Source organism: Trematomus bernacchii, unplaced genomic scaffold, assembly GCF_902827165.1.
Source record: "Trematomus bernacchii unplaced genomic scaffold, fTreBer1.1, whole genome shotgun sequence".
Taxonomy (NCBI): domain Eukaryota; kingdom Metazoa; phylum Chordata; class Actinopteri; order Perciformes; family Nototheniidae; genus Trematomus; species Trematomus bernacchii.
The window spans coordinates 11,867,375-11,879,719 of NW_022987564.1; the positions used below are offsets into that span (position 1 = coordinate 11,867,375).

Sequence of the window (12,345 nt, forward strand, 5' to 3'; positions counted from 1 at the left end):
GAGAGAGAGAGAGAGAGCGAGAGAGAGAGATCAAAAGTCTGTGGGCCGAGCAGCCGACCAGCAGGAGGGCTCTGATCTCTCACATCATAAGCACAGAGACTCTAACACCCATACAAACTCTTACATAAGTATATCAAACACAAACATTTTTTTTTCAAAAGTATACAATGTTGGCATGCACCAACACATAAGTTATTACAATTCATACCAAGGGGAACATGAATGTTACCATGGTGTGTTGCCATGCAGGTATTTGATAGACTCACAAAATAACTCATGTAAAAATGAGTGTGTTTTTAAGTGCAGGTTTGAGTGATTGCCGTTCCTATGCTTATGGTAATATGCTCTTAGAATTTGCAGAATGCATTGCTTTCCAGATTTTCATGCTTTATGCGGTCTCCCCTCCAAGAATACTCATGTGATCCTGTCAGCCTCTCACTTCTCTGTCCTCTTTCTCGCTCATCCGTCTCCCATCTAGTTTCTTACTTTTTTTTTTTTTTAACATAGCTTCTTTATCGCTCTCTGTCCCATCCATCTTACTCCCGACCCGTCTGCACCTCTTCTTTTTGACATCTCTCTCATTCCTGCCGGTCTTTCAACCTTGGTTTTTTCCTCCATCTTTCACCGTTACCCTATCTCTCTTCCGCCTCATCTCTTTCACTTTCCATGCCCTCCTTTTCTTCATTCTTTGTGCATCCGGTTGTTTCTCTGTGCACCCTAACCACATCAACACCATTCTTCCTTTTCCTCTCCTTGATTCTCTTTTTAGAATATGTGATTTTTCACAATTTCTTGCACCCTTTTCCCCATCTCTCTTTCTTTCCTCTGTCCACTCTTATACTTGGGAAGACTGAGCTGGTGTGACTCAGCTGATCACTCAACAGGCCCTAAACACATGCACTGAACAAGTCAAAATCAACACTGGCATTCAACTAATTTAATAAAAACATGCATTATATACAGTAAGAGCTGGGTATGGTTTGACATTTGTTATATTATATTTGTTATGTCAATTTGATTTAACAAAAGAGACCAGACTTCTCCAATGAAATGTGTATACACAAGAAGCCATACATGGATTATCATTTAAATGATATTTGATCAAAGAATAAGAACAGAAACTGGATAAAGTACACATTCAAGTAAGCCTTTCATATTTCGATCACTACCAAAAAAAGCATTTGGGTTTAATATCCAGCTCTGAATATTTGATTCTGTGCCCAGAGTGAAACAGTTTGTGAAAAACATGTATTCACAGATACAAATATATATAATATAGTAAAAACAGATGATAATTCCCCAAAAATTCAAACATAATTTTCACTAAAGCCTAACTACTTGTTGTGAATTATATGTTTGTGTACTGCTTTATCAAAAGCAACACTTCTTTGAGATTATTTGTTGTGGTATTTTTGCTGTCTATCTTGAAAATGGGCTGAATATCAGGTTGAACCAACAACTCTTCTCCGGAGTTTCAAGAGATTCTCAGACTGGAAGTGTTGATGCTCAGCTTCCCTCGCTATTCTCCAGTGCTCTTTACCCATCCGCCTCACATCCCCTCTGGCTTTTCATTGTTTGTGTCCTGATCAACTCTTTTAAGAAAGGTAGGTAGACAGAAAACAGGTGGGCAGACGAGGAGTAAATAAGGCAGACGGGCTGTTAGTCAGTCGCAGGGAAACAAGCCGGTCAGCCAGGCTGTCGAGCGACTTTCGGGGAAGCCATTCAGTGAGAGAGCGAGCCAGGTAGGCGTTGAGGCAGGCTGGCTCTTTGTGTGCTGCTGGTTAATGGCATCAGGTGCTGCTGTCTGCAATGATTAGCGCTGGAGCTGGAGTAATGGGCTCTGATAACAGTAATGGATCGGCCCACAAACACTAAGCTCAGTTTACTTTCTCTAATGCCCCTCGTGGCCCAACCCTCAGCAGCTATCTGTCTGTCTGTTGACACAGCTAAAGGCCCGGACACACCAAGCTGACACCAAAGAACTGACACACGGACCCCGACTGTTGCGTCGTCCTCGCGTCTCTGCGTTTTGGCCATGTGTCGCACTGGAACACACCGCAAAGACTTCAGCCGACGGCCAAGAAGCACGTACGAACTGCGCATGCGTGAGTGGCAATAACTCTCCTTACCAGCAGGCGGCGGTAGTGTGTATTCGTCATTCAAAAGAGGCAACAACCGGAAGACAGACTGCGTGATAACCGAGAGAAGAAGAACAGACTGCGTGATATAAACAAACAACAAATAGCGTGTGCGTTCCATTTTCACTCTACAGCGAGAAGCTCATGGGGCTTTCCCGAACCTGTGTCGAGAGCTTGAGTTAAATGAAATCTCAGATTTGCCTTCTTAATAGTTTGTTTGGGTCCCTCACTTCCGTTTCGCTTCTCATGCACTGATTCGCTAGCTGAACAGCCAATCAGAGTGATTTCTTTTGCCGACTGCCTTTGGCCGAAAAGGCGTCGGCACGGCTGAAAAGACACGACGGTGCGGGACACACCAATCTGAGTAGGGCGTGTCGACGCTCATCGTCGGCCTGACGCCCACCGACGGCCAAAATCGGCTTGGTGTGTCCGGGCCTTAACAGGAACTACAATTCATAAAACACATCCATGAATCTTTTTAAGCTTCTTCTTCTTATTTGTTTTAATCAATTGCACAATCTTTTTTTCCTTTCTCCCCTAACCAAGTAACCAGTCATTCAGATTCACTCTCAGACACCCACATTCACTTGTTTCAATGACTTTTCCTCAACCTTTCTCCATCTCACACTGCCGTCTCCTTCCCATCACCTTCACTTTTTCTTTTATAATAACCTCTATGATAAGTTATTTTCACCTGGCCATTGTTTCACACTCCTGTCCCTCTCTCTCCTGCCGCCTCACTCTCCCATTTCCATCATGTCTGTTCCCCGCAGAGGGCTGCTGGAACAGGTGGCCTGTGGCAGGTTGTTGCTGTGCTCTGCTTGTTGGTCCACAGGAGGCTGCCTACCGGTCTGTGTGCATAAGTGTGAGAGTCTGCACACTAATATGTGTGGTGGTACATGAGCACACGTCAATGCATGTGTGCCTATTATGCACATTTGTACAGGCATGTCTGTGCGCGTGCTCATATGTGTGCCTAAGTGCCTGTTTGTGTGTGTTTGTGCTCGTCTGTCCTGCTGTAACCCTCAGTAATAGAGCAGGGAATAGGAGAGGAGTTCAGCCTGAGCAGGTGATTAAGAAAAATCCCTGCAAGATGGCGGCTCTGCGGCCGTCAGTGGCCTCCTCTGGGTAAACAGGGGAGGATATGGAGAGCAATGAGAGCCTGGTGGCTGCTGGCGAGGACAAGGACAGAGTGGTTTATGACTTTGGGGGATTAACAAGCTGAAGTGGAAACTTTTCTAAGTAGAAAAAGAAATAAACCATTCAAAGTTAGAACTTGTGGGTAAACTATAGCAGACCTGACTATAATAAGGACAAAGGGTTAATTGAAGGTATACATGAATGAGTAAGAATGTAGATGACCAAGCATCAATACATTCTCTTGCACTATTGTATTTGTTTTATTTGTTTATGTCCTACATATATTCATGTTGGACTGTAGTAGGAGCCTGTGACTTAAGTTTTTAATTGCCATATCTACACTGTAGCTACTGTGCACATGACAATAAAGCCTTGAATCTTGAATCAATAAGTAGATCATTTCTATTTCTATTCTATTATAAGACTATAATGCAAAGGCATGAACAAAGAGGAACTCATCCAGTGGCAGACACACTGTCAAAAAGGCTTGGCAAACAAATCACCTTTTAAGTTTCCACTTCCTGGAGAAGGGATCGTCTGATTAGTGTCTTTTTAGAGTGATGAATACGCACACAAATGCATTTTAACGTCTGTGTTTTGGTTAATTTGTGTGCATTTCAGTCTGTGCATTTGCAGATGATTCATTGTTAGTGATGTAACATTCAAAATGTGAAATGGAATTTAAGAGGGAAACCTTAATTAAGAACATATTTCCCGATGCAGTGTCTATAGAGCAGTTCCACGCTTTATACTTGATGACATCTCACATTTGAGTTTTAGCAATCTAGCTTTTCGGTTAAGGAGAGAGTTGTTTATGGTTACGAATATTTTTAGACTGTCACAGACCATATGGAAAACATGAATGTATTTTGAAACGGGGCATAGTTCCCCATTAACGCAACACATATCTGCCTTAGGTATCGAGTTATAACGTTCCTGTAATCTATCTATAGCAGGAGCACCTACCTGGCAAAGCCGACTCCTCTGCTGACCCCGTTGGCATCCCTCAGTATCCTCGTGGAGATGACGTGACCCAGGGGCTTCAGCATGTTCTCCAGCTCCTGCTCATCCATAGACACCGGCAGGTTGGAGATGTACAGGTTGGTGGGGTCCTGCTCCTGTTGCTGCAGGGCCAGGGGTTAGAAGAGTAGGGGAGGATTGATAGAGGAGATGGAGAGAGAAAAGGAGAGGGAAAATGAGAAATAATGTATCACCAACAAGTGTAGTAAGTAGGAAATATGCATCATCTTTGCCTCTTGGGCTATTACATCGCAATGCAGCCAACATTCACACGCATGACGTTTGGCCTTATTGACACTCACACATTGATCTGCTCACATGCCATATGGATACACCAATAGTTCACTTTGCCTTAGGCTCTATGTGTGAGACAGACATACACAGCATGGGTTTGCGTGAATGGTAAGTATAATGCCAGTGCAAGTCTGTATAGACATGTATCCTAAACATGTAGTTGCAGTTTGTCAGGTGCTTCAGGGGTTTAAACCAATAATAAGTGTTAAAGGTGACATATTATGCACATTTTCAGGTTCATACCTGGATTTTGGGTGTACAAAAGAACAGGTTTACATTTTTTCTTCTTAAACTGTGTGTGTATATACTTGTTTTCACCCTATGCAAAAACACCAGTGTAGCACCTGTCTCTTTGAGCACCCTTCCCTGAAAAGCCAATTGCAAGATTACAAAGGAAGTTCTCAAGCTCTGGAAGCAGAAACTCAAATATGGGTTTGGGGGGTATATTCTAATGAGTCTGCATGTGAAATAGGAAGGGGACAAAGCTTGCCGAGTCTCATGTTTTATGACCAAGACAGCTTACCAAACATGGTTGTTTTATTTCTCTGTTTGTGGGTTAGTAGGCCCTTCTGATACCAAACTGTATCTTGCACAAGCACTGAAAATAGCAAGTTCTTCTTAATATGTCCCCTTAAGGTTTAAAGTGAAGGAAAGATAGAGAGAGAAAGTTAGAAGCTGTGTAGTGTGTATGGTACAACAGCATTTTCTGTGTTGTGCCCAGAGGCTACAGCTAGCTATGTGAAGCTGCACAGCTGGTGGTGGGTTGAGCCTGAGGTAGCAGTAGAGCTCTACAGTAGAACAGCTGGAAACAGCAGCCCCAGCCCCACGAGTAGCCAGGCAGCCACCAAGTACGTCAACCAGCTATCCATCCATCTATGCTAGACGTCTCTAAATGAAGCATTCAACTACATTATGTCATCCTTATCTCTAAATATGTATCTTAATGATGCTGTATGCACATCAGCACCTTCTTTCTCGCATATCAAATCTCATTCAATCCATCCTCCCGCCCATGTTGTAAGTAAACCGTCCAATCAAGCAGCCGGCCAGATTCTGATCAGCTTCCAGCTCTCATTCATCACATCTCCTCTTTATCCAACACCCACATCTCCCAAGCTTTCCTACAACAGCAACCAGCACCAAGCAATATTACAAAAAGGCATCCATGTTGTGGTTTGTGGCAAGCGTAATGTGATGAGGGAATGCTGGAACATGTTGATAAGATTTACATCCACTTCAGGTATTTGTAGAGGACTCATCTTGTACCATCCAAATACGAATTTAAATTAGGGTCAGTCAATTGAGTGTATTCAACTGAAAGATAATGAATAGATGTGTTCTTTTTCGTGGTTCTAGATGTATGATTTCAGAACGCCATTGTGAACTTAATTTGAAATGTATGTATTTAATGCAATACATCAAAAGTAAACATCCCCTCACCCATAATAACAGATGGTTACACATTATTCTAGTTTAGATCAATAGTGTGAGCAGTGGAGGGCCTTTTAAAAGAGTATTGCCGTTTGGTTAGGAAATAATCAGTGTGATGGTTGGGCTCTATTATATATGGAGGGCTATTATATCTATCATGAATAACACTAGCAATTTAGCAAGACATAGATCTATAAAATGTATGTAATAACAATAAAGACAAAGAATAATGTTCATTTCATTAGTTCAGGATTGGCCCAATTGGATTGTGCAAGATTAGTCTCATAAACCTTAGGAAGTGGCAATAAGAGAAGAAGTGAAGCAAAGGCAAGTAGAATAACTTTTGCCCAAAGTCAAAATTAAGACAATATACACAAGACTTTAACACGTTTTTTAATTGGTAAACCACAATGCTACTTGTTTTCGGTTTATAGCACTACTTTACTTTGAATTCAGTTTAAGTGATCTTTTTCACACGCATATGCAGTACTGTTAACAGCATCTTCAGTGCAGATCTGTTGTCTTCTCAGTGGGGGGGTTGTGGAGAGACTTCAGTTGCAGCCTGCATGCAAACACCGTCTTTGAGAATCTGTACAGTCTCTCTGTGCTTCACCACAGGCAACGCTGTCTAACTATGTCGTGCTCTGCTTTCTGTTTACGGCGGAGGAAGAGGTTAAGAAGGAGGAGAGGAAGTGCCTCCACCAGCTCCGTGCCTCCATCTCTACATCTGTCAGAGGAGAAGACTGGTCTCTTCCCTGATTAATTAGCTGTCTTATCTGACAGGACATGTTTGATCTGATTAAAGCCTTCGGGAGGGAGCTGGTGCCCAACCTGAAAGCGGGAAAACCGACACTCTTAACCAGGAACTCAATTAACTAACTTCAGGGCAAACTATACTGCTCTTTCCTCGGTAGGTTTGTCACATTTACGTGCTTCGGAAAGCCTTCACAAGAATTTGTATAACACAGGATTTGGAAGTGAATGAGGCTTAATTAAATCTGCCCGTAAAAAATCTACTGTACACGTGTCACTCTCCCACTAAGTCCCTTTGGTGTGCAGCTGTGCTTTCCTTTGAGTTTCATTGGTTATGTGAGGCGATGTTTTTCAGGATTATGTCAAATACGCTCCATATTCCAATGCAGACAGGAGGTCTGGATCAAAGAGGTAACTGACTGACTCAGTCACTGGGCTAAGCCAAGGATACGAGAGTTTATGTGTGTGTGCGCACGCTTTCCAATGAAAGCACTTGTGACAGTACTCGCGGTGAAAGAGTGCGACAGAACGTGAAGCGGTAATTTGTGTGCGTGGGCTAATGGTAGAGGGGCTCCGTTTGCTGGGGGATTAACGCTGGGAGGCCTCATCTACGCGCGGCCGCCTCGCTAAGTTTCCTCTTTGATGACGTTCCGCACCACAAAGCCCTAAATACCCAGATGAGAAGGTTACACGAGAGGAGTGGAATTGGGAGCATTTTGACGGGAGGTGAGATGGGCTGCCCCATTCCACAAGGAGATTTCATTTCCTTTAATGTCAGCCTTCGCACACGCTCTGCTGTCAGGCTAAGAATGAAACGGTAATCGAGGTGTGTGTGCGTGTGTGTACCTGTGTATATATATCCCATCCCAGAGTAATTATGCGTATGTTCCTTCAAATCTATATAGTGTAAAGCTGCGCAGGTGTCTGTGTGTCGATGTCTGTCCCAATGCCATTGACCAGTGTTGTAGATAGCTAATGGAAATGCTCCAGGCTACGCTACTGCCTTTGATGAGCATAATTCCTTCACCTTGCCAGCAGGAGGACAGGATGAATCCAACTGTGTGTGTGACAGGAGGGGGGGGGGGGGCAGCTGACATGTCATTTCCCGCTGACGGATGGCCCACTCGCTAGAGCTGACAGCCCTGTAGCTGTTATTTCATTTCGACACCCTGCTCTGTTTACCTCAGTGTAATTTCTGAGAACATTACGATGGTAGAGGGGAGGGGGGAGTATTAGCGGAGAGAAAAAAAAGAAATGAGAAGGCCAGGGTTAAACAAAAGGAAAGTACGAAGAGAAAATAGGAGTTATAGATCTCAATGCTAAAGGTGAAAGAGTGAAAAGGTAAGAAAGACAGAGACGGAGGCAGCTGACATGACAGGCAGATAGAACACATTAAAGGGAGACCTTGTTGCCTTTGACAACGCTTGAGGGGGAATAGAAACATCAAGTGTAAGAAGTCTCACGTTCCGCCTATGGGGCTCTCAGGGCTGTTTCCATTTAACTGATAAAAGTTAGACGGATATATGTGTCTTGACTGGGGGCACTCCATCTAACGCCATGTTGAGGCTCGGAGCTGCCCTCACTCTCTTTGTCAATCTTTTCTCACCCCATAACCGCGATGTTCCTTTACTTCATTCTGTCCGTCTTTTCTCCCGTTCCTAAACCACTCTCCATAGCCTCTCTTTCTCCAACTCTTTCCAAAGCACCCTCCTGCTGTCTCTATCCTGTTTCTCCCTAGACGTCCCTTACTTCTCCTCATCAATCCATTCCTGCTTGTCATTCCTACCCTACTATTGCCCTCTGCTATCCACCCTTTTTTCTCCCCCCCCCCCCCCCCCCCCCCCCCCCCCTCGATCCCTTCAGCTTGCTCAAGAGATTAAAGCTATGTGTGTAATTGGCTCTACAGGGCTTCTCAGCTGCTCCTCTAAGCACCGGTACACACTTCAAGGGTGTCTGTATGAACATATATCCAATGCCAATTCTTAGTTTTAGACCACACCATTTCCTTCCCTGAGGTATGCCGCTCTGGCCTGTTGTGTGACTAACCAGCAGCCTGTAGGAGCACAATTAAATGGAAAGACAATAGGGTTCCGTGTTGTCTCGTTGGAGAAAACTGCAAGGAAGCAGTAGTTGCCGTGTTGCTGCTGCTGTGAGGATATGTTGCTGACAAGTTTGCAGATGCCAGAGGGAGCGTTCCTGTTCTGTTGTATATAGGTTCAGGATGTGCACTCAGATCTTGTTGTGGGAGCCTGAGTCTGCAGAATGCATTCAGAAGAAGACAAGCAGGCCGGCCAAGTGGAAGGAAGTAGTAGGGGGGGGGGGGGTAGGAGAATTTGAGCACATCAACTCACTTCAAAAGCTTGAGTTCAATTTGTGAGAAGCCAGAACATTCTGAGACAAAAAGGTAGAAGTACAAAGGAGCTATCATTCTGTCAGCTGGTCAGACAGCAGCAGGCAGAGTCAGGCGGGCAAGCTCACCGCTCTTTGATGAACACTTCCACATTTACCACTGATGAGATATTGGCACAATTACTCTACTTTTCCCCTTGTAGAGGCTGTTGTTTAACGCTTCCCCCCACACTAGGCCTGTTATCAAGCCCCTACTGTGACTACTTCAAACCCCATCCACATCCAATACTTTACAGCACAGTGTGTCCTTATCACGGCCTGCCTCTTTCCACAGCAGCCACTTACTAGGGACACAGAGCCAAACTGCAGGAGGCTTTAGACTACATGTACAAGGATTCATGGTGGTGGTCAGAGTTTGGTGGCAGAAAAAGATTTTGTAAGTCTCTAAATAAAAACAATCCAAAAAAAAAAAAAGCATCTTATTTTCCAGCCTGCAGAAGGATCACACAGCACAGGAGAAAGCCAGGATCAAAGTGTGTTTTCTACCAATGCTACATGTATTCATCAAAGATTCTTCAGACTGAATTCTCTCATCCGACACACATCTTCAAAAACAGGCAAAGATATACAAATGCACACTACAATCCAACATATGCACAAACGTCTCCGACATAGACATGCTCAGTCAGAGAACAGCATGGTACGGAGTAAAAGAATAGCAGGATTGCAAGCTGGTAACGTGCAAGGTCCTTCTGCTGCTCACTGGGGGGAGGGGGGGAGGGGGGGGGGGGGGGTGATTCAAACCTTCTGTTTGAAACAAAGAGCTGTGAGGCGGAGAATCTGTGCCATCACCCAGGGCAGCCATTTTCAATCAAATGACCATATTATGTTTGAACAAACAGCCCAAAACACCTGTCGTTGTGGGCATATAGTTGTCAGAAAACTAAATTAAACCTAATTGTTCTGTTATAGATTACATCTTTCTCTAATTTGTTTAAATGTTGTGGGTGGCATTGCTGTAATCACGTTGGCATGTACACCCGTAGGTTTGGAATGGAGCTAAGTTTGTGCTAAACAAATAGTACACAGATTTTCCATTAAAACCTGCACAGTAATATCTTTAAGAGGATGTGAAAAGATGAGATGAGTAACAAAACACCAATGGCTTTTTTTATTGCAGTTTCCCATATAAGATATGAGTTTTTTTATTAATTATATTCCTTCTTTAATCCAGATTTATGTTGAAAACCCCCAACACATTTTTGCTTTGCTCTGTGGGGAATTTCTAGTGTATCAAAGCTATTTAAATGTAAAAAGAAAATCACATTAATCACTCAGTATTTTCCCTTTTATCCTCGAATATTTGATTGAGTTCTAAATAGGTTGATGTTACTATGTCCTACTACTATGTCTAATATATATATATATATGAATAGCTGTGCAATATATACTTCCTCCTTTAATACTTTCACCTGGCTGCTATCTCAGAACTGTTACTGGATGTGTATTTTATAAATTGTGTAATTTCTACTTTTATATTTAATATTTGTATGCATGCTTCTTAATTAATATAAAGCTATCTTTGGCTCTTTACTTGCTGTAACAAATGTACATTTCCCCTCTGTGGGACGAATAAAGGTATTCTGATCCAATTTCTACCTTCCCGAAATCAATTCAGGTACCTCAACTTGGGATGTACAAATCAATACAAGGGCTCCCTTTTCCACAGATTTAAATTCTGCATACGGAAATAAATGGAACTAATCGTCATCATTTTATATAAGCCAACAATAGGCCAAGACACTTTTTAGTCAATAAGATTTTCCGCATCTTTTTGTGTTAAAATATAATTAACTGTTTATTGACGTAAAATAAAAGCAGTCCACTTTCTGATCTATTTTCATCCTCGCTGTAATATACCAAGGTGATCAGTAATTACATTTATTTGCACATACTGTAGAGCTCATCAAAGAAATCTGTTCAACAACACATTGATTAAACTCTTAGAGTCATTCTCTTACCAAAAAGTAATTCAAAGTTTGTCACAAGGTACAAAGCTTTTTTAATAAGATATAATAAAAATAGCAACATATGAAGCTCAGGAGCAAAATGACAGGTTCACCTTGCTCAGGCAATGTTCCATTCAGCTGGAATACAATGTTACCTGATTAAATAAAAATCGTACAAATTACCATACGTTGCTGCAGAGCGAAGCTTAATACATCACATTATTCAGCAGCTGAATTTTTCCCAAGAGTGCAATCCAAGCCAATGACAACTAAGTGTGTCCTATTGGCCCAGAGGCACTGAGGTGTTTAGTTTGGTTTTAAGACCCACACTCATTCACTCACATAATCACACATACACACACACTGCTCCTGCACGGCACCGCTTCTCATACATGTGACTGAACACACAAACACACACACGTAGTCAATCTCTGTCTTATTACTGCTCATGGAAAATGGCTTTCTCGCTACTCTGTATTATGCTGAGATGATAGATGCTGTGGAAGGAACAAAAGTGGGTGATACATTATTACCAACACAGCGGTAGGGCTTTGTTTGACTAACTCTCTCAGCTGGGCCTACTCTCTGCTGGTGTAGCTGGTGAAATATTCACCCCCCATAAGGCTCTGGGAGCACTATGGCATACAACAGGGTATGTCCTTCAATTTGCCATTTACCTGTGTCGTTCATGTACAGTGATTCAAGCAAAGACACAAGAAGGATAATGGGCCGTATAGAGGACATTCAAGGTCAAACACTTCATAGGAATTCTGATAAGGTGTGACATTTAAAACATATTCTGTGGATCACTACCATGACATAAAGATTGAATGTCAGCTTTAAAAAGCTGGAATAAAGCGAATTTCTGATGTTATTCTATATCTTTTGTTATTGTCTACAAATCCTATGATAAGACCATAAACAACAACATTGTAGTTTATCTCAATACCTCCCTACACTGTGTGTGGACAATTTGTGTCGATCTAATCAAAATCTGAATTAGTCCCACAGTGGGGACAAAACATTTAAAAAAAAAAGTGTTTTATTGAAGAAAATAAAAAGCAGAATTATTATTTGCCTTAACAGCAGGGGGTTGTGATTGTTCTGCAAGTGTTACTAAAACAGAAACAAATAGTGAATTATATGTGGAATGTTCCCAGCAGCTGTTTATCACACATTTGGGGCTCTGGTGCGTTTTTTCTGCATCTGAA

The 12,345-nt window shown here is 42.5% G+C and overlaps 1 protein-coding gene across 6 annotated transcripts in view; it reads right to left on the reverse strand.

Annotated features, from left to right (window-relative positions):
- Positions 1 to 12,345, reverse strand: part of rbms3 (RNA binding motif, single stranded interacting protein) — a 256,131-nt gene that overhangs the window by 66,349 nt on the left and 177,437 nt on the right. For 3 of the 6 annotated variants that reach the window (XM_034124685.1, XM_034124683.1, XM_034124686.1), the window contains one exon: positions 4,245 to 4,411. In XM_034124685.1, coding sequence (XP_033980576.1) covers positions 4,245 to 4,411 — 167 coding nt within the window. The remainder of the gene's footprint in view (positions 1 to 4,244; positions 4,412 to 12,345) is intronic. The other 3 variants (XM_034124684.1, XM_034124687.1, XM_034124688.1) reach the window with 1 other exon arrangement.